Source organism: Ailuropoda melanoleuca, chromosome 11 (genome assembly GCF_002007445.2).
Source record: "Ailuropoda melanoleuca isolate Jingjing chromosome 11, ASM200744v2, whole genome shotgun sequence".
NCBI classification, from domain to species: domain Eukaryota; kingdom Metazoa; phylum Chordata; class Mammalia; order Carnivora; family Ursidae; genus Ailuropoda; species Ailuropoda melanoleuca.
The window spans coordinates 78884329-78907137 of record NC_048228.1 but is presented as its reverse complement, the minus strand read 5'-3'; the positions used below and the strand labels follow the sequence as shown (position 1 = coordinate 78907137).

Here is a 22809-nt window from a genome sequence, read left to right as displayed (position 1 = left end):
AGGTTTTGTTTTGTTTTTCAAGTCAGATCTGGTAGAGGAATCTGGTTGGGAAAGCTATGCCAGCCAAGGCAGCAAACAGGCTCCTACCAAGACCAGCGATGACAATTTCAGTACAGACTTGGGACAAACCTGTAAATCCTGTTTTGTAGGTGAATGATGCTACCTATGAGATTCCAGACTTTTCACCAGCCATTAAAGGAGTTCTTTGGGAAAACTGGCCGATGGATAAAGGCGTGTTTATCGCTTATGATGACGATAAGGTGTACACTTACGTCTTTCACAAGGATACCATACAAGGTACTCAATCACTCTTTTGTGCATTTGTTGGTAAATAAATTTCCGTGACAATGACATTAAAGCATTCCTTTCTGATTTGTGTGCTGAGGATCCGCTTTTCACATTAAGATGTCTGTTTTCACATCTAGGATCCAAGGTGGTTTTGGCTGGAGGCACCAAAGTGCCCTTCTCTCATAGACCTTTGCTGTTGTACAACGGAGAGCTGACCTGCCAGACACAGAGTGGGAAAATAAACCCCATCTGCCTGGGCACCCACAAGTTCCTTGGCAGTTTAAAAGATGTGGGGCCCAAGGAGATGCGGCAAATGCTGACACAGGCTTTAATGCTCCAAAGGTACGACTCCAAACACTTCTCGGGAGCTTCTCATTAGCTTTTGGGATTTTAAAGGTCAAATCCTAAAGTAAATGGAGAGAATAGTATTTGCCTTGTTTACAGGATTATCGTGAGGCTCAGATAAGATACCAGGAGGAGAATGTGTGTAATTCTGAAGGAAGTACTATTGTCCTAAGCCCTTCAGAACAAAGATATTTCTCACCGCCCAAATAGCACACTTATTGTGAAATCCTGATAAGCCTAATCATTCCAACTAAGTTTGGTTTTGCCTTGCTTGGGATTACCTTTTCTGCTTTTCCTTCTCACCTGGTACGGCTGCTATGAGTCTTCCTGGGTGGTTCTGACCATGTCGTAGAAGTTGTTGCTGTTCCTCGGGGTCCCCTGAGCCCCCTTTTCTCTCCTCTAATTATTCTTCCTGGATGGATCTCCTCTGCTTACATGGCTTCAGTAGCCTTGATAAGAGGCTGACTCCAAAACATCCACCTTCACTTAAACCTGTATTTACCACTGCCTACCAGTCATGTGTTTGGGAGTCCATGAGCTCCTCACACTTGCTCTGTTTACAACAACTCATCTTCCCCAGCCCCCTCTTTTCCCCCAGTCCTAATCCCACATGCCCATGTCCGAATACACATACCAACACTTATGCACACCCACACACCAGACCCTTTTCTCCCCGCACCCCCCCTCACCTCCACCCCCACCCCATACTCTCCCGCTAACTCAGGCCCTCACTCGGAATAAAGTGTAAATGTAACCTCTCCCCGACTGCTCTGTCTGCTGATAGCCTCATGACAGTCTCATCTATTTGCCACGCTTGTAGCCTCATGACGGTCTCATCTATTTGCCACGCTTGAAAATACCAGTCTGATCCTCTCACTCCCCTGCCGGAGATCTTTCCCAGTGCCTTGAGGAAGAAATCCCTCCTCCCCAGGGACCTCAGCATGCCGTCCTAGACACTTGTTTTAATACCAGTCTCAACCGTCCCTTCGTCCACTCCCTCTCTGTTCCACTGGCTGCTTGAACGTGGTTCTTTTCCTCATTCTTTGCCTTGGCACATACAGCCTTCTCTTCCTGGAATGCCCGTCCTCTGCATCTGTCTGCAATAACTCCGTATTCTTCACACTCGCCTGAGCCCTCTCCTGCTCCAGGATGCCTTCCCTGCAGCCCCCTAACCCCTGGCAGCCTGGGTTGGGGGCCTTCCTGGTGGATTGATTGCCTCAGGGCCGTAGACACAGTGGTTTAGAGCACTTTCCCTCCTACGCTGCGTGATGGTCTTGGGAGGCCTCTAAGCCTCACTTTTCCTCAACTGTAAAGGAGAAATTACAATATTCCTTGGTGGATAGGGTTGTTAGGGTAATCCAGTGAGAGAATGTATGCAAAGCGTTTGGCACGGATTCACGGATTGGAAGCACTCAATTACCTCTGTCACACGGTGTCATGTCTTCCACCTTCCCCAGTCCTGACCATATGCAGGACAGTGACTCTGTGTTTGATCTCTATATCCTGGTTCCAAGCATAGTTTCTGGCACAAAATAGGTGCTCAGAATAAATGCGTATTGGGTGGGAAAATGCGTAGGTGACTAGATGGAAAGATGTAATACATTCACTGATGTATCAATCCCACAGAAAGTTTAATTGGCATTTTTGGTCATGTTTTAAACCAGAGGTCGGCAACCTTTTTCTGTTATGGACCAAATGGTGAGCATTTCAGGCTTTAAAAGCCATGGGATTGCTGTCACATCTACCCCAGTCAGCTGTTGTAACACAAAAGCAGCCAAGACAATCCATAAAAAATTGGGCTGAGTGGCCTTGTTGCAGTGATAGCCTCATGACGGTCTCATCTATTTGGCACGCTTGTAGCCTCATGACGGTCTCATCTATTTGCCACGCTTGAAAATACCAGTCTGATCCTCTCACTCCCCTGCCGGAGATCTTTCCCAGTGCCTTGAGGAAGAAATCCCTCCTCCCCAGGGACCTCANACCTCATTTCTCCTTTACAGTTGAGGAAAAGTGAGGCTTAGAGGCCTCCCAAGACCTCCCAAGACCATCACACAGCGTAGAGGGGAAAGTGCTCTAAACCACTTGGGTCATGGAAGCAGACAGCTGACTGGATTTGGCATGTCGGCCATACTTTGCCGGACCCTGTTATAAACTTCCAAATAGGTAGGAGTATAGTACTATTAGACTTACGGGAGAACAGACATACTTTTCACCTGTGTGTGAAGTAAACCCAAAAATAAACAAAAGAGTTAGTTGTTAATGAGGGAGAGTGGTTACACAGAGTAGATTCAGATTAGTAAAAGAAATTCAAGGGGCGCCTGGGTGGCACAGCGGTTGAGCGTCTGCCCTCAGCTCAGGGCGTGATCCTGGCGTTATGGGATCTAGCTCCACATCAGGCTCCTCCGCTATGAGCCTGCTTCTTCCTCTCCCACTCCCCCTGCTTGTGTTCCCTCTCTCGCTGGCTGTCTCTATCTCTGTCAAATAAATAAATAAAAAATCTTTAAAAAAAAAAAAAAAGAAATTCAAGAAAAAAACATTTTTTAAAAAGATTTTATTTATTTATTTATTTGAGAGAGAGATAGCGAGAGAGAACACGAGCAGGGGGGAGAGGGAGAAGCAACTCCCCACTGAACAGGGAGCCCGATGCAGAACTTGATCCCAGGACTCTGGGATCATGACCTGAGAGCCAAAGGCAAATGCTTAACTGACTGAGCCATCCAGATGCCCAAGAAAAAAATATTTGTACAATAAAGGAAGAAAAGTTTATGTAGTTTTTCATAACTTGGAAATGATTACAGATGAAGAAATGTTTTGCAAAATTTAAGACCTAACATTAAATTATATATAACCTGAAGATTGCCAGCTAGGGGGCAAGTAGGGCTCCCTGATTAAACCGATATATTCAAATGGTAGGTTTTCTGATGCTTGGGACTTGTGCAAGGTTCTGAACGATCGCGCTGCCTGGGATGAGCTGGCTAGAGCTTGTCTCCATCACATGGAAGTGGAGTTTGCAGTCCGCGTCTATCGGACAATCGGGAATGTTGGCATGGTGATGTCCTTGGAACAGATAAAGGTAAACAGAATCTCATGAGAATTACTACATTAAGGTTTAAATGGTACTTATTCAGTCATTTTAAGTTTCTGTGGTTGATCTTACCTAACTCATCGGCAAGTTAATTGATAGAAACTTACCACTTCCTACTAAGCAAAGACTTTAAAAAACAAAAAATGAAACCCTTATATTTCTTCTCATAAAAACTGCTTTTATTTGTAGGGAATAGAAGACTACAATCTTCTGGCAGGACATCTTGCCATGTTTACTAGTGATTTCAACCTGGCTCAGGACCTGTACCTTGCGTCCAGCTGTCCTATTGCTGCCCTGGAGGTATGGCAGCAGGCAAGGGCGGGAAGAACATGCAAAGGGGGGGATCCCCTGAGTATAGTTAAAATTTCTTAGCACTGGAAACCACATGCCTTCCCCCTCTTGGAATTTAGACGTTTCGGCTTTAAGACCCCTGAGTATTCATTAACTTCAAAAATACTTTAATTCTGTGTTTGGTGGAACCATAAAAGGCACGTTATTGTAATGTTACCAAATAATTTCAAGTCTCACTGTGTCCAAAGAGAACAGATTATGTAATTTNAAAGGCATGTTATTGTAATGTTACCAAATAATTTCAAGTCTCACTGTGTCCAAAGAGAACAGATTATGTAATTTACAAAGACGCATGCATGTGGAAACAGCCACGGTTTATCGAGAGTCCAAATGTGCCAGGCACTTTTCTAAGCACTTGACATATTTTAACTCATTTAACCCTCACAATAATCCCAAGAGATAGTTATTTTTTCTATTGCCAAATGGGGAAACTGAGGTGCATGTATCTTTTACTTGGCATATGAGGTTCTCTTGTGTATTGAGAGATGGACTGAGGACCTTAGTTTCCCAGAGGTGAGCATTGCAGGGGAAGGACTAGAACAGAGGGAAGGACCTAGCTCAATGCAAGGGCGAAGTGGCTATATAATAGAATAGCAATTAAGAACAGGGACTTTAGGGTTAGACATGTCTGGGTTCAGATCCCAGCTCTGTGTTACCCTGGACAAGTTATTTAATCTTCCTCTGTCCTGGGTCCCCTTTCTTTAAAGTAGGGGTAACAATATGTGGCCAACAGGGTTGTTGTAAAGATTTAAAAATGAGGCTAGATCTTCTGGGACAGTGCCTGATCAATAGTAAAGATGCTGGGTGCCTGGGTGGCTTAGTCGGTTAAGCGGCTGCCTTCGCCTCAGGTCATGGGATCAAGTCCCACATCGGGCTCCTTACTTATCGGGGAGCCTGCTTCTTCCTCTGTAACATCCCCCCCGCCCCCGCCAGCTCGTGTGCGCTCTCTCTCTGACAAATAAGTAAAATCTTTTAAAAAAAATAGTAAAACCACAAAGTGGTAGCTACTGTCGTTAATATTATCCTACCTCACATCGGCATTTCCACAACTACGTAGAGGAGATGTTTTGAAAACGTACTTGCTATTAGTTCTCCAACTTCGTTTTTTCATATTGCTCTACAGCAAATTTTCATTTTTAAATTTTAAGTGAACTGAATTTTGTTCTAACAAAAAAATTCAATTTTATATTATTTGCAATAATTGAGGATACCCTGAGAGATTTTCAGAACTTGGACTGGTACACATTGAAGTAGGAACATGGTTGCGATATGAAGGCAAAAATGGCACCTTAACTCTTCTGCATTTAGCTGCGAACACTTGGCCATGTGCTACCAGATTTGTAAAGGATTTGAGGTGATGACTTCCCTGTAGAGAGAGGTGATTGCACCTGTCATTTCTTTAACCTCACTTTGAAGGCTGAGGAGTTAGTTAGGTAAAGAGGTCAGAGGCACAGCCCTACCGCTCAGCTCTGCCAGGGAGTAGCAGTCTAACTTTGTATATAAAACTAGCCTCTCTCTGCCTCAGTTCCTGGATCTTTAAAATGGGTACAAGAAAAGTTCCTTGCAAAAAGTTCCTTCCCAATTAGGAAAAGTAAGCAAGCTAATGCCCTTGAATAGTACCTGGCAAAGAATAGCACTTGAAAAATGTTAGCTGTTATGAATTCTTTACAAAGTGTGAATAAAGTGAGGAAGAACTCTAAAAGATTCTTTAGTGATTAGTTTATGTTTGGCATTGTGTACCAGATGCAGGTAAAAGTCCACAGGAGCCAGGAAGAAAGACACTCACATTTTATATTTGTGTTTGCTGTTATTCATGTTGTGATATAGCTTCAGATTTTCTCAGGAAATAATATCCATTCCCCCCCCTTTTTTTTTAAATATTTTACTTCTATATTTGTCAGAGAGAAAGAACACAAGCAGGGGGGAGGAGGGGCAGAGGGAGAGGGAGGAGCAGGCTCCCCATTGAGAAGCGAGCCCAATGTAGGACTCTATCCCAGAACCCTGGGATCATGACCTGAGCTGAAGGCAGACGCTTAACCAACTGAGCCACCAAGCCGTCCCACATCAATTCCTTAGTAAAGTATTGCTCATTTTTTTATTATCTCCCCTCTAATAAGAAAAATTAATCTTAATTGATTGGCTTGATTTTAATTCAGTCTAATTTTTTCCCGTTGGTAAAAATTAAATACTAAAGAATAATGTTTTGTGAGGTAGGATTGAGTTTTGGAGGACCACAGACCCCATTGTAATGGTAAGATGTATTTGCTCTCCAAGAACCAGTTTTACCCCCGTGGGAGCTCTGTTACTCCCCCCAAGAATGTACACTCCAGTCATGTATTATCCTTGCCAAGGTCAAGTTCCACTTTTTAAACAAAAAGCTTTTCTGACCACTTCTGGTAAAACTAGCACTGTATGGTGACTGTGCAGAGGGATTCGTTCATTTGAAAGTAAGGTGTCTCTCTTGCCGATAGATGAGAAGGGACTTACAGCACTGGGACAGTGCCCTGCAACTGGCAAAGCGGTTAGCCCCGGACCAGATACCGTTTATATCAAAAGAATACGCTATTCAGCTTGAGTTCACGTAAGTCCTTCTCTTTACGTTCTTCGGTCAGTCACTAACTGCTGAATATCTTCAATTCCAAACTTCACCGGAAGGCCCTCCATTAATTGTAAGGGGTAAAAAGCTGTATTATTTGTACTTCCAAAAAAATGTCTTCTCTCACTAGTGAAGGCTTGTCCAGGGCTTTATGCACTTTGCTTTTCAGCATCAAAATGGAAGTCTGGGTGTAAGCCTTTCCTACACTGAGAGTCTGGACTCTGTTTTGAGTCACACTTGGCCAACAACAGTTGTACGTAGCATCGGGGTGACAGACTGCTTTTCACAGCCTGTGTTCATGATCTTGACGTTTTTGAACACTTTGAGGATTTGCAGTGTAATTTCAAGTCCTATTAAAAAAAAACAACACAGAATTTGGTCTGCATCTTCTGTTTGCTTTAAATTATAGTTTTTCTCTCTTCAAATCGAATTGCATATGGATAAAAATTAGGGTTGAAAGTTAAGCCAGAAGCTCTTGAGTAATAATCCTTCATGTTGCATGAATAGGTTTCACACATCTCTCCTACCTTGGGCAACAGTCTCTCCCAAGAGCTTTAGAGTTTTCTGGTGTTCGTCATTGCTTGACAGTCTTAATTGTCAGTAGTCTTAACTGACAGACTATAGATTTTTATTTCATTGCTGCATAAAAGCGTGAGATTAGAAGCATTCAAGATCCAGTTTTAAGGTTACAGGCGGCCATGGTCAGTGTGACCAATGCGAATACCTATAGAGACAATTCAAGTGAGTAATTTGCTTGCAAATCAAGTTCACACAGGTATGTACAATAACAACTCTTATCACAACTGGACAATGTCTTTTGACATTTATTATACATTTCAATTTCAAAAATAGTGAAATGTGGAAAAGTATTGGTCTTCGAATAAAGAAAATATGGTTCTGACGGTTTTTTAAAAATATTTTTTATATAGTTCCACTTTATTTTCAGCAGACTTTGGATTCATTGAGAGTATTGACACCCAAATTATAGCTGTAGAAATCATTCTCTCAAAAGTAGTCTTTCATTTCTAATCATTCTCTTATTTGAAATCGTATATTTTACAAATAAAAACTTTTTAGAATTTTATTTCTTTTGTAGTCAACCTCAATTTAAATTTGTCACACATCTGCCCCTTAAAAAGGAACTCCGTAGGGGCACCTGGCTGGCTCAGTTGGTAGAGCATGCGACTCTTGATCTTAGGGTTATGAGTTCAAGTCCCATGTTGGGTGTAGAGATTATTTAAAAATAAAATCTTATTTAAAAAAAAGTAACTTCATATATTAAAAAGGACAAATTACAATCTTAGTGCATAACATATAGGCCAAGGTCTCCCAGTGCCTTGGCCCTCCATCTCTATCCTGAGAGTGACAGGGTCTTAGAGCACAAAACCTCTGTGCTGAAGGGAAGAGGGTCATTACATTGGGAGATGACCCACCATATCCTCCCAGACCACAGACACCCTAGTAAACCCTTGGACCATGGAGAAGACATTTATTTTCTCTTTTTTGGAGGAAATCGAAGCTTTTGTAGCAAACTCTCAAACTTTGTCTTATTATAATCAGGTGAGCTGAAGCCTGTTGAAAGCCAGTGCTTTGTTGTTGATATTTTTTAAAACTTCCAGCACTTTCCAGCCACCAATTCCCAAAACTTTCACGACTATTTGGACTCTGATCTAGACAGACACCCCAGTCCCCAACAATCAAGAGTTTCCTTTGTAATAATAGTAACTAAGTAGGTAGACCTCATCATCATCAAATACCGCAGTAGCCATCCGCTCTGATTTTGACACCTAAGGCCCCAGACCTCTGCTTAATTCCACGTCTGTTTCATATGCATCCAAGACCTTGATTAGGTCAAAGCGGAACCAGTCTGTCACCTGTGGGGAAGATTTAGTTCTCTAGTCTGAGAGTAGACTAACCAGCTGGATCCATATGAGAGTTCCAAAATAAAATAATAATAAAGTGAGTAAGCTAAAATAACATAAAAATAAAGTGCTCAGAAATTTTAACTTAGCCTCTCCTAATTGGGCTTGCCCAAGGAAAACCTCAGGCTCCTGATGGAGGAACTGTTATTCCTGTTGTCAAGAAACATCCCTAGCTGTGTTGACATAATTGGGTCCAAATATTAGAAATTTCCACTTAGAAACACTTGTGACCATGAAGCCTGGGCTGTCCAAAACAAAGTTCTGAGTCAGCAGAACACTGCTCTTCCAAAAAATTCCTTGTACACCAACAGGTGAGGAAACTGAGTGGGGCTTAGAGAGGTTGGATAACTTACGTCAGCTGATAAGGTGGAGCTCAGATAATGCCATTTTCAGAGGAAGGTGGATCTCCACATGTGTCTTAGCCAAAAATCACAGGATTCGTTCTGTCCCAGATAATCAAACCAAGATAAGAAATAGGTCTTCTGGATATGCAGATCCATGTTAGCATCAGTTATGGGAGTATTATTATTATCATTTATATTATGGGAGTAGTATTATTTATATTCTGTATAATACTTTTTATCTCAGTAAGAAGCAGGGCCCTCAATATTGTAATCCTAAGCGTGTTCCTTCATTTCTACCCTCATCCTTTCAATGCATATTCTAATAAATATTGGGCCTTTGGAAAATACATTCATTTTTATGGTCACATGATTGTCATATAGTGCCCTAAAAGAGATAATCAAAAGTGGCCTCTTCAGAAGACACAAACAAACATGTTTCCAAAGAACATATACAGATGGCCAGTAGACACGTGAAAAGGCACTCAGCATCACTCATCATCAGGGAAATGCAAATCAAAACCACAAACAGATATGATCTCACATCTGTCAGAATAGCTAAAATCAAAAACACAAGAAACAGCAAGTGTTGGTGAGGATGTGGAGAAAAAGGAACCCTCGTGCATTGTTGGTGGGAATGCAACCTGGTGCAGCCACCATGAAAAATAGTGTGGAGGTTCCTCAAGAAATTAAAAATAGAATTATCATATGATCCAGTAATCCCACTACTGGGTATTTGCTCCAAAAAAACAAAAACGCTAACTCAAAAAAGGATGTACGCAATCCTACATTTACTGCAGCATTATTTACAAGAGCCAAGATATGGAAGCAGCCCAAGTGTCCATCGATAGGTGAATGGATAAAGAAGATGTGGTCTATCTACACAATGGGATATTACTTGGCCATAAAAAAGAGGGCGGTCTTGCCATTTGCAATAACTCGGGTGGATCTAGAGGGTATAATGCTAAGTGAAATTAAGTCAGTCAGAGAAAAACAAATACTATGTGATTTTACTCATATGTGGAATTTAAGAAACAATAAATGAAGAAAAAAGACAAAAAAACCATACTCTTAAAAATAGAGAACAAACTGGTGGTTGCCAGAGGGGAAGTGGGGGGGGAAATGGGTGAAAGGGATTAACAGTACATTTATGATGAGCACTGAGGAGCGTATAGAATAGTTGAATCATTGTACCTGAAACTAACATAACACTGTGTGTTATACTTGAATTTAAAAAATAATTTTTTTTAAACACAAAGGCTTCCCCCCCCAAAAGTGGCCCATCACATTTAATGTAGCTCCCAAAAATGCCTAACTTACTACAAAGTAAGTACTCTACAGTCTAGCATAATCCAGCTTTATAATCGTTATTTTTTTGAGAGAGAGAGACTGCGTGCACTAGTCGGTGGGGGGAGAAGGAGCAGAGGGAAACGGGGGGAGAGAGAATCTTAAGCAGGCTCCATACTCAGCTTGGAGCCTGACATGGGGCTCAGTCTCATGACCCAAGAGATTATGACCTGAGCCAAAATCAAGAGTCGGATGCTCAACTGACTGAGCCACCCAGGTGCCCCTATAATTATTTTCAAAGTACCAAATAATAATGAACTGCACTTGAAAAAAAAGCTTATATGTTGTGTATCACATCTTTTCTGAGCTCAAGCAACTTAGTGACAAAGACTATCTTTTAAATCTTGTATATGTAAATAAGATACATATTTGTATATTTAAATTCACTCTGATTTTTTTTTTCAGGGGTGATTATGTAAATGCTTTGGCTCATTATGAGAAAGGAATAACTGGTGATCATAAGGTAACCTTGAATAAAGATATGTGTGATTATCTTTAGGTTTGTTAGTTTCATTTAAAAAGCCATGGTCTGAATTGCATTTTATTTATTCAATATCTATCTAGTAGGTGAGCTTTTTTTCAGTTTATTAACAACTTTGCAAGGATATAGTTAAATCATTTAAAAACACTTAAAAACTAAAGATGAAAATATTTTTATCAGTCTGAAAAAGATATATTTTCCTTTGTATGCTAACTATGAGCTTCTTATTAATGTTGGGAGTAAAATTTTTATCCCTTCCTACTTACAGGATACGATTTTCACGAGGCTTTTCCTTTTACTCTTTTAAAAAGTTTCAGTAACCGCGGTAAAAGTCTGTTCTGCCACTTCATCTGTCACGCTGTATCTTTTATGATGACCCTGGAAAGCTGGACTTTTACCCACTATTCCAGACCATTCTCCCATCCCAGAATTTTAGCTCAAGAAGCCAAGTTTTGTAATACAAATTGAAGTTTTTACATGGTGTCTTGTAAAGATTGAAAATCTTATTTCCTATTTTATATCTAGAATTTTTATTACAGAAGTAATACAATTTCATTACAGTCAATTTAAAAAGTCACTGCAGTGTAACATGAAAAGTGAGAGTCTGCCATTCTCTCCTCTATCACAGGACTCAGTGGTAACCAGTGTTCATAGTTTTATATATTTCCACAGAGAATCTCTTGTAAGCATATACATATGTATGAAATGTGGGTTTTTACTGAATATGAAATCATTCATTTCCATTCATTTAGCAAAGATCAACTGAAATCCGTTCCGTGACAAGCAGCATTCTGCTTTCTTCTTGGTCTTTCAAGTCAATACATACAAATCGATTATAATCTAGGAGTTTCTAATATTCTCTTGTTTAGATGTAGCTCAGTTTTTTCATCTACTCCCTTATTGAATTATAATTGTTTTTGCTTTTTTACTATCAAAATACTGCAATGAATATTTTAACTACTTAAGATAGTATTTCTGAAGGCTATATTCTTATAGATGGGATTTCTAGGTCATAAAATACATGCTTTCAGTTTTTTATAATGTCAAGTTGCTCTCCTAAAGAATTTTTAGCAACTCATATAGCTATAGGCCATATATGAAAGTGTCCATTTCCCCCACATTTCCAACGACATCAAATGTTATCGTTTTATCTCCTCTACCAATTTCATAAGCAAAAAAAAAAAAAAAAGATATTTTGTGTGTGTATTTGATTATTAGTGAAGCTGAGCATGTTTTATTTATTGGCCAATTATATATTTTTTGTGAATTTCCTAATCCTTTGCCCTTGTAACTCGGGTTTTTTAAATTTTCTTTGGCTACATATATTTTAGGTGTTTTTTTTTTTAATCTGTGTTATCAAATACAGCAACCGCTATCCACACATGGCTATTTAAATTATTGAAAATCAAATAAAATTTAAAATTCAGAGTTCCTCTGTCACACTGGCCATTTTTCAACTGCTCAAGAGCCACTTGTGACTATTAGCTACCATGTTGGCCCAGGCAGATACAGAACATTTCCATCATCACAGAATGTTCCACTAGCCATGCTGCTTCACATAAAATGCAATCCGACATTATATTTCACTAGTACAGATTAGTTACATAAAGTTTTTATGTTACATAAAGTTACATAAAGTTTTTAATGTTCAATCATGTCTGGTGGAGAAACCTTCAATTTGATAAACGGTTTTTTCCTTAATTTTGTTCATAGCATTTATGCTGTGTATCAAGCATATTACTTCTTACATAAAATTTTATACCAAGACGACGTACAAAGATATACAAGGCATTATCACAGGGGGTAGTAAAAATTCATTGTTAGGCGTAAAAGAGCTAGACTTCTTTTTTTTTTTTTTAAGATTTTATTTAAATTCAAGTTAGTTAACATGTAGTGTATTATTAGTTTCAGGGGAAGAATTGAGTGAATCATCAGTTGCATGTAACACCCGGTGTTCATACATCAAGTACCCTCCTCAATGCCCATCACCAGTTACCCCATCCCCCACCCAGCTCCCCTCCTGCAGCCCTCAGTTTGTTCCCTATAGTTAAGAGTCTTTTACAGTTTACCTCCGTGTCTGCGTTTATCTTATTTTTCCTTTCCTTCCTCTGTGTTCATCAGTTTTATTTCTTAAATTCCACATATGAGTAAAATTATATGGCATTTGAAAAGATCTAGACTTCTAAAGAAAAAAATAAAACTTTCTAACAGGTGCTTTAAAAAAAAAAGAAAGAAAGAAAGAAAAGGACTCAGTGTTATTTCATCATCTTGAGATTTGCCTGAAAGGATTAATGAAGGTAGTGTTTGGGCTCATTTTAGATTTAAATTAATTGTTTCGCTGAAATACATCAGTTTAACTTACAGTCTGATTTGTTATTTGCCTTATGATTCCAGGAACATGATGAAGTGTGTCTGGCTGGAGTGGCCCAGATGTCCATAAGAATGGGAGACATACGCCGAGGGGTTAACCAGGCGCTAAAGCATCCCAGCAGGGTCCTTAAAAGAGACTGTGGAGCCATATTGGAGAATATGAAGGTATGCTTTTTTTTCTGCATAAATATTCATGCACTCTTATATGTAATAAATTCAGTGTTTTAATAATCTCATATTAATTTAGCAATTTTCAGAAGCAGCCCAGCTGTATGAAAAAGGTCTCTATTATGACAAAGCAGCCTCTGTTTACATCCGCTGTAAGAATTGGTAAGAGTTGCTAAAATTTGTTCTGAGCAAGATATGGAAATGAATGGGTCCTGGTGGTCTCCCCTCTTATTTCCTTGCCGTTCCTTCTGCCTGGACATCCTGTTCCCTCTTCTCTTTCTCTCTCTCTTCTTTCTCAGTGAGTTCATATTCATAGTCCGCTTTCTAAAGAAAGCGTCCTACCAGTTTGGTGTGGGGAAATCCCTAATCAGACAAATGACTAGAGGAAGAAGCCCATTCGTCCCCAAAGAGCTAAAGAACTGCCTTCGTTTTCCCACAGAGAGGGAGGGCAGGGGTGTGGTGTCAGAAGGAAAAGCAGTTACACCTGCTTTTACCTATAGGAGCCAAGATTTCTTTAAAGATCATGATAGCTGCGTTTTGAATCCTAAAAACTAACATTTGGTTGTAGGGAGCTACTTTGGGGGTGAATGTAGCGCTGACATTATTCTCCTACACCTACATTCTAGGGCAAAAGTTGGTGAGCTTCTGCCTCGTGTTTCTTCCCCAAAGATTCACTTGCAGTACGCCAAAGCGAAAGAAGCAGATGGAAGGTTTGTATGGTTTCTCAAATTCACACAACTTGAAAGCACTGTGTAAGTTTGATAAATTAACCATCGACCTTTGCAACCTCTGTGAAAGGCAGAGTGGAGGAAGAAAACATATTTTGCCTTCACCTGGCCTGAAGTGCCAGACTGTTCAGTTTCTCCCATATCATATATACCTCAATTGATCCCTTGTGTATTCAAATATAGGCTACCGTCTCTTTTTATTTGAGAATTAAACGCTAAAAGTTGATATTTTGATATAATACGGCATGAAAACAAAGCAATTGTCCTTTTATTAAGAAGGATAACTTAAAGATGCAGAGAACAAAAACAGTGAAGAAATATGAACTCCACACCTATGACTGCGCAGTGTGAGCCGCAAAACACTGTCAAGGTATCGCAATGGATAGTTAATATCCTAAATATATAAAGATTCCCTGCATCTTGATATAAGAAACTCAAAGTCAGGGAGTCCCAGAGGAGGAGAACAATTATGAAATTGTATTTCATACACACATGAAAAAGCTCTACCTCACTAATAATTAAAGCAACAGTATGTTATTTTAATCTATCATATCATGAAAGATTTTAAACTAATCACCGTACTGTCAAAATGCACTCCGTATGTATGACTGATGGAAGTATAACTTCTGTAGCCTTTGGAAAGTTATTTGGCAATATATATGGAGAGATTTTTAAAGGTCAATACCCTCTACTTTTAGAAAAGCAACCGTAGGAAACAGAGCTATTCACTAAATGTCTTACTAAAATGGAAAGCGCCGGAGAGCTAGTGGGGAATGAAGAGAAGTTTAAGCTCCATCTAGAGGTCGACATGCAAAGATTTTATATGTCACTCTCCGCTGTACCTGTAAATTTGAAATAGTGTGTATTTTCTGTTTTCTAAAATAAGCTTATATTACTATTATAATCTTCCCCACTGAAAAAGAAGTGAGGGAAAAAAAGTAAAGTGTAAAAAATTATATGGGTTCAGACATAATGAGAAAATGCAATTCAGTATTAACATTTTACTGTTAGTTTATCAAACCTCTAAAAAGAACATATTTTAGTGAGATGATTCCTTATATTCTTTCTGATGAAGAACAAAGAAGTTCAAGAAAAATAAGCAACCACCATCAATACAAAATTGTCTCACTTATTGATATTTTACCCCAAATGTGACCGTGTTACAAAAGCTTTTCTGGACTAAATATTTCTTATAGATACAAAGAAGCTGTTGTGGCTTATGAGAATGCAAAACAGTGGAACAGTGTAATCCGCGTCTATCTGGATCACCTCAACAATCCTGAAAAGGCTGTCAGTATTGTCAGAGAGACCCAGTCTTTGGATGGCGCCAAAATGGTAGCCAGGTAACAGAATGCCCTATTTTTGAACTTCCAAAACCTAGCCTTAAAAGAAAGCCCCCACTTCCCATCATCACATAAATAAAGTCAAAGGGAATATTTATTCTTTTTAAATTTTTTTGTTAGATTCAAGTGTTTAAATTCAAAGTCTGTTTGTGTGGTCAGTGTGTGAACGTATGCTTTTCAAATATAAGCATATAGTATAGGACTGCAGTGTGCCTAATTTTTATTTTTAAATTGCTTCTCATAGTTGCAAAAAGATTTTATTTTGCAAATGACAAACTTATTTTAAATGAGTCAAGCTGATTAAAGTACTTTGTTTTAGGTTTTTTCTACAGTTGGGTGACTACGGGTCTGCCATCCAATTTCTTGTTATGTCCAAATGTAATAATGAAGCTTTCACACTGGCTCAGCAGCACAACAAAATGGAAATCTATGCAGACATAATTGGTAAATACCGCTGTTTGCCCTAATTTCTCGTAAAGATTTGTATCATAGGAGTACTTGAGTCTTACGATCTCAGTATTGTATTGGCATGCCCACACTCCATTTATACATAGACACATGCGTATCTATATGTTACTTGTCAGATTTCGAGATTCCTACTGTCTTAAAGGGAGATGGAATTATAAGACCATTTTTAAAAATTAAGGTTTTGGGGGGACCTTTAAAAGAGGTCAGATTTCCCAAATTTGGCTGTTTGTCAACCAGTGTTAAAATAAGGTTCCAAAATGAAGGCAACAGAAAACACAAAAGAGTTTTTTAAGAAATATTTTCATAAATTTTTTAAATCGACTTACAAATTAAGATTATATGATTATACTTTCATGAAGAGTGATATACACAAGATGTGGTTTTCCAGAAGAAAGTCCAAAAGAGAATTTTATATTCCAAGAACACCTGCTCATAGGTTTTCTTCCCTTGTTTGCAATTATTCTTAGAAACTACTGAAGTAATTTCAGATTCTCATTTTATAAGGGCCATACATAACATTATTTGTGGTGGTATTTTGTTGTTTTGTTTTTATTGTGGAAAAATACACATAACATAAATTTACCATTTTAACCGTTTTTACATGTACAGTTCAGTCATATTAAGTACATTCGCATTGTACAACCATCACCACCACCCATCTGCAACAAAACTTTTCCATCATCCTGAGCTAAAACCCTGTACTCAGTAAACAGTATCTCCCCTTTTCCCTCTCCCCCAGCCCCTGGTAGCCACTGTTCTCCTTTCTGTCTCTATAAATTTGACCATTTGTAGTATGTCATATAAGTGGAATCATAAAGTATTTGTCCTTTTCTTTTAATTTATTTTATTTTTTATTTATTTATTTTTTAAATGGGCTCCCTGCCCAGCATGCAGCCCAGTGTGGCGCTTGAACTCACAACCCTGAGATCAAGACCTGAGCTGAAATCCAAAGCCAGTGCTCAGCAGACCGAGCCACCCAGGCGCCCCTGTGTTATTTTGTTTTTTAAAATTCACAACATGGCCATAAGAATTAATGATAGGATTTATGAGAAAATTTTTATTTCAGTCTTTAAGGGAACAAATAGGTGAAAGCATCTTCTAATATGTTAGAAAGCCATTCAGATAATTGGAGAAAATAAAGGAGCTAAAGAAAAAAAGGAAATAGAGATAAAAACAACATTAGAATCATTAATGTTTAACTTGACAGATGACATTTCTGTCTTAACACTGCAAATCACCATAGCACTAATGAGTTTTAAGTTTTTCTCATTTTGTAAGGATGTGGCTTATCCTGTGTCTCATGCGCGTGCGCGCACACACACACACACACTTACTTTTCTCCACCTCTCGTTACCCCCTCTTCCCATACACTCTCTGTGTACCTTGGGCTGGAGGCCCAGGGCTGTTGTCACACTTTGGTGTGGTAATGGGCCTCCGACTCCCCTGGGTAAATGTAAACAATGATTTGAGGTCCTTCTTCCTCTGTGCTTAACATATTGAAGCTTCAAGCCAAAAGAAAAACAGTAATTATCTTTATTTTTTTTTTATATATAATGATTTTTTTTATTATATTATGTTAGTCACCATACAGTACATCCCCGGATTCCGATGTAAAGTTTGATGCTTCATTAGTTGCGTATAACACCCAGTGCACCATGCAATACGTGCCCTCCTTACTACCCATCACCAGTCTATCCCATTCCCCCACCCCCTCCCCTCTGAAGTCTACAGTAATTATCTTTAAATGGCATCTATGGCCTACTTGTTATCTCCTCACTTGCCTGACAAATACAGACAGTTGTCTAAACCAGGCATTGCTGAGACAGGGAGATGGATGACATTTGTATTAAGGTTGACCTATGATTGTTCTGAAACTCTACGCACATCATGACTGCGATTATAGTCCTAGTTGTTCCTGTTTCAGGAAATGAGATTGAGGCTCTTAAAGATGGATAAAAGTCACAAAGGGTAATGTCAAACCACAACCTCGTTTCTCACAGAGCCTTCTCATTTCCTGCCCTGATTCCTGTTTAAGAGTGAAAAGAAGATGGAACGGAGTTGATATTTGGGGTAATGACGGTGAATGTGTTTTGTGATGAAAACAAACACTGATATTAACACTGATATTCGCAGTTAAAATTTTTTTAATCACCTGTTTTTAGATCACCTGTTTTGAGATCTTATTTTTAAGTTAACAACAAAAGGTAGTAAACAAGTGTTGCTCCGATATTTTACCGAATGAACTTCTGTTGTAGGTTCTGAAGATACTACTAATGAAGAGTATCAAAGCATCGCCTTATATTTTGAAGGAGAAAAAAGACATTTTCAGGCTGGAAAATTCTTCTTGTTGTGTGGCCAGTATTCACGAGTTAGTATTTCCCAAGAAAATTTACGTTGAACTCCACAGGAATGCTTATAGGGAATATTTTTTTAAATTTATTTAAGTAATCTCTATGCCCGACGTGGGGCTCAAACTCACGAGCCCGAGATCAAGAGTCACATGTTCCACCAACTTAGTCAGCCAGGCACCCCAGAAATATTTTAAAATATATTATGCTCCCAGACACCCAGATCTGAAATCTGAGTTAACTTTAAGTCATTCTCTGTCTCCCACAGCCAATCATTCTTCCCCTGTAGTACCTCTGACATCGTCCCTTTTCATTCTAACTACCACCAACTTAATTCAGACCTGGGTCACCTCACTCACTATTAGATTATTACAATATTATTTCTATTTTCCTTGTTTTTAGTTTCTGTCCCTGTAACTCATCCTTCATTTTTGTTCCCCAAATGGTATGTACTTCCATTGCTGAAGAGCCCCTCCAGCAGGATTTCAGGCTCAAGCATGGGATGGAACTAAGTGAAGCTGGGCACTCACCATGTGGCAAGTTGGGGACCACTGGGTGGCACCTGTTTGGTCTGAAGGAAATAGCTTTCCGCTTCCAGAACATTGTTGCCTTTCAGGAGTTGGTCCTGCTAATGCCAGATCAGAGGATTTTTCATGAAAAACAGAAGTCTTGGTCTCCCAGTTTTGAAATATGGTACCAGATATATTTGTATAATACCTTGCCTGCCAAAGAAACATGTCTGTGTGTGAACTCTTCCGGCCACCAGTTTACGGTTTCTGGCCACTTAGATAAAGTCCGGACTCCTTATTGGCACTCAAGAGAATTCCCACAAATTGACCAGCAAGCCGGAACTTCCCAGCCAGCTGTTGGCATCCAGCCATTTCCATTGAAGAAACGTATATTCCCACTAGCCTTTTCCCATCCCTGTTCTCTTCTAGATTCCTCTCTGCCCTCTTCCCCACCTACCACGGACTTGTTCATCTTCAAATCCTTTTTCCTGGGTGGCACCTTTGGGATCATCCCCATGTTTAATCAACTTTTCTTCCTCCGAGCACCTATGAAAACAACTGGTCATACTGCCCATTAGTCATTTAAACTTTTATAACCTTAAATTTCTTCATAGGTGTGGTGATGTAATGTTGTGGAATTAGGCAGCTGTGACTTAAAATAATTGGTTCCTTATATTATCACATTACACAGATCTCCCCAGTTAGATTGCACATAATACAGCAAGAGGGACCCTATCCTATCATTCCTGGGATTCTCCCCAGCAGCCAGCATGTCTCATGTACGTCGTAGCACGTGGGCAGTAAATGTCTGTCAGACAAACAAATGAATGAAAATAATTATATCTTCACAATGAAAGAGGGCGTATTTTTCATTCTCCTCTCACCAGGAGTCGGAACTCAATTCTTCAGAGAGTTCACTGGATCCTTCCATTGTTCAAACTGCACTCAGCCTTTCACTTGTCTATTTTAAGACCCAGATAATGCATGCCCCTGGCTGAGAGGAAGATACTTTCAGGAGCTATCATTACTTTGAGCGTGTGAGAACTTTGTTCTTCCCCAGTGGGAAAGCGGTCTGGAAATTTTCAATTGCTATGTAATTCTCATTTCAGGCACTTAAACATTTCCTGAAATGTCCAAGCTCAGAAGATAATGCGGCAATAGAAATGGCAATTGAAACTGTAAGTAAAATCTGCAATGAGAACTTTCGAGAATGCCAGTATTTTTTAAAACTTTTTGAAGTTTTTAAAAATATACAAAAGTAGACCAAATAGTGTAACAAGTTCCCATGTGCCTGTCATCTGATTTCACAGCTGTCACCATATGACCAATCTTATGTTATTCATACCCCTCACCTCTTTCCCTATATTATTTTAAAGCAAATCACAAACATCATGTCATTTGTTTATGGGTACAAAATCTGTCTATAACAGATAAGAACCTTTGGATTTTCTTTGAGGTGTGACTTGCATGCAGTAAAGTGCACAAATCCCAAGTGTATAACTCATTTTTTCATATACATACCCTGGTGTAACCCCTATTGAGATCAAGATATAGAACATTTCCAGCTGCCAGAAGGCTCTCTCATGTTGCCTCCCAGTCAGTGCCCCCAGCCAACGGTAACCACAATTCTGACCTCTATCCTTACAGATTGGTTGTATCTGTCTAGGTATTTCATATAAAGGGAATCATACGTATTTTGTACTATTTTGTGTCCAGTTTCTTCCAGTCAACAGTAAGTCTGTTAATGCATGTGTGTTACTGCATGCAACAATAGTTTGGGGTTGTTTTTTTTTTTAAGATTTTTTATTTATTTTTGAGAGAGTGAGAGAGAAAATGCACACACACGCACATGAGCAGGGAGAGGGGCAGAGAGAGAAGCAGGCTCCCTGGTGAGCAAGGAGATTGATGCGGGACTCGATCCCAGGACCGTGGGATCATGACCTGAGTCAAAGGCAGACGCTTAACCAACTGAGCCACCCAGGCACCCAGCAATAGTTCATTCTTATTCATGGCTGTGTAGTATTCTTCTGTGTGACTGTACCACAGTTTATTTCTCCATTGTTCCATTAATGGACATTTGGGTTGTCTCCAGTTTGGGCATATTATGAATAAAGTTGCCATAAATTGGTTCATGTCTTTTGATGGACATAACACTCTGCCTTATTGGGTTTATATCCAGGAGTAGAATTATTAGGTCATAAGATACACATATTTTAGCAATAGTAGGTACTGCCAAACATTTCAAAGTAGCTGTACCAATTTATACTCTACCAGCCGTGTGAAAGAAACTAGTTGCTCTCTTTACTCATACTTACCCATCTATTTCATTGTAACTATTCTGATAGATGTATAGTCGTATCTCGTTATGGTTTTAATCCATTTTTCTAAAGACTGATCAACTTTTCATCTGTATATTGGCCGTTTGGATATCCTCTTTTCAGAAGTGCTTTTTAAATCTTTTTTTAAATTTTTCATTGTATCATCTTATTCTTACTGATTGGTAGGACTTTTTTATAATTTCTAGATACAAGTCTTTTCATCAAATACATGTATTGTGAAAATTTCTCAAGCTGTGGCTTGCCTTTTTATTCTTCAGTGGTATCTTGATGGAAAGAAATTCTGAAGTTTTGATAAAAGTCCAACTTAACGAATATTTTCTCTAATGGTTAGTGTTTTTTAGTCCTATTTGAGAAATCATTGCCCATCCCATACGTTTTCTTCTAGAGATTTCATTTTACCTTTCTTATTTAGGCCTATACCCATCCTGAATTAACTTTTGTGTATGGTGTGAGGTAGGAGTCAGGAATCTTTTTTTCCCATGTGGATATCTGGTTGATCCAGCACCATTTATCAAAAGACCATTTTTTTCCCCACTGAATTACCATGGAGTGTTTGTCATGGACAAAATGACCATTTTTGTGTGAGTCTGGTGTTGGATTCTATATTCTCTTCCATTGATTTTTCTCCCCGTACCACTACCACACTCTCTTAATTGTTGTGTTATATGTATTCTTTATTATAATCTACTTTCTATCGCTGTGGATTTCCCTAATCTAGACATTTCATATAAATGGAACCACAAAATATGTGACCTTTGTGTCTGACATCTTTCATTTAGAATGTTTTCAAGGTTCAGCTGTGTTGTAGCATATACTAATAACTTCATTCCTTTTTGTGGCTGAATAACATTCCGTATAGGACTCGACCACATCGTGTTTATCCATTAATCAGTTGATAGACATTTGGGTTGTTTCTACTTCCGAGCTTTTATGAGTAATGCTGCTGTTAACATGTGTGTACGAGTTTTTGTGTAGACATGTGTTCTCATTTCTCTTAGGTATATACCTAGGAATTGCTAGGCCATATGTTAGCTCTATGTTTAACATTTTGAGGAACTGCCCAGCTGTTTCCCAAAGCAGCTAAACCATTTTACATTCGCAACATTGCATTGCAATTTCTCTAACAGTCATTTCTTGGTGTTACTGAACATCTAGTTAGGATGCAAATTTCCCCATCTATATTTCCCACTAACTGGTAATTAAATCTAGATACTTGATCAGACATAGATTTGATATTTTTAGGAAAATGACTGCTAGATGGTGCCATGTACTTCCTATTTCATCACATCAGTAGACTCAAATCTTTTTTTTTCCTTGTTAGGATTTTGTTTAGGTCTATTTTGGATCTTTTTAAATTTTTTTAGTTTAAATTCAGTTAATCAACATATAGTGTATTACTAGTTTCAGAGATAGAGGTCAGTGATTCATCAGTCTTTTATAATACCCAGTGCTCATTACATCCCGTGCCCTCCTTAATGTCCATCACCCAGTTACCCCATCCCCCCACTCCCCTCCCCTCCAGCAACCCTCAGTTTGTTTCCTGTGATGAAGAGCCTCTCATGGTTTGTCTCCCTCTCTGATTTCATCTTGTTTTATTTTTCCCTCCCTTCCCCTATGATCCTCTGTTTTGTTTCTTAAATTCTACATATGAGTGAGATCATATAATTGTCTTTCTCTGATTGACTTATTCTGCTTAAGTAGGCTCATATCTTAATCAGCTCAGGCTGCCATAACAAAATATCACAGACTAGGTGACTTACAAAACAAATTTATTTCTCAC

At 39.0% G+C, this 22809-nt stretch overlaps 1 protein-coding gene across 4 annotated transcripts in view; it reads left to right on the top strand.

The window, feature by feature from the left end:
- WDR19 (WD repeat domain 19) overlaps positions 1–22809 on the top strand; it is a 107000-nt gene that overhangs the window by 58036 nt on the left and 26155 nt on the right. For all 4 annotated transcript variants that reach the window (XR_002143878.2, XM_011232244.3, XM_019805882.2 and 1 more), the window contains exons 16-28: positions 150–297; positions 426–630; positions 3547–3706; positions 3908–4018; positions 6541–6650; positions 10681–10738; positions 13151–13291; positions 13374–13456; positions 13921–14004; positions 15219–15365; positions 15685–15809; positions 18089–18201; positions 19800–19868. Coding sequence is in view for 3 of the 4 variants with exons in the window: in XM_011232244.3 (XP_011230546.2) it covers positions 150–297; positions 426–630; positions 3547–3706; positions 3908–4018; positions 6541–6650; positions 10681–10738; positions 13151–13291; positions 13374–13456; positions 13921–14004; positions 15219–15365; positions 15685–15809; positions 18089–18201; positions 19800–19868 (1554 nt within the window). In the remaining variant the exon portion in view is untranslated. The remainder of the gene's footprint in view (positions 1–149; positions 298–425; positions 631–3546; positions 3707–3907; positions 4019–6540; positions 6651–10680; positions 10739–13150; positions 13292–13373; positions 13457–13920; positions 14005–15218; positions 15366–15684; positions 15810–18088; positions 18202–19799; positions 19869–22809) is intronic.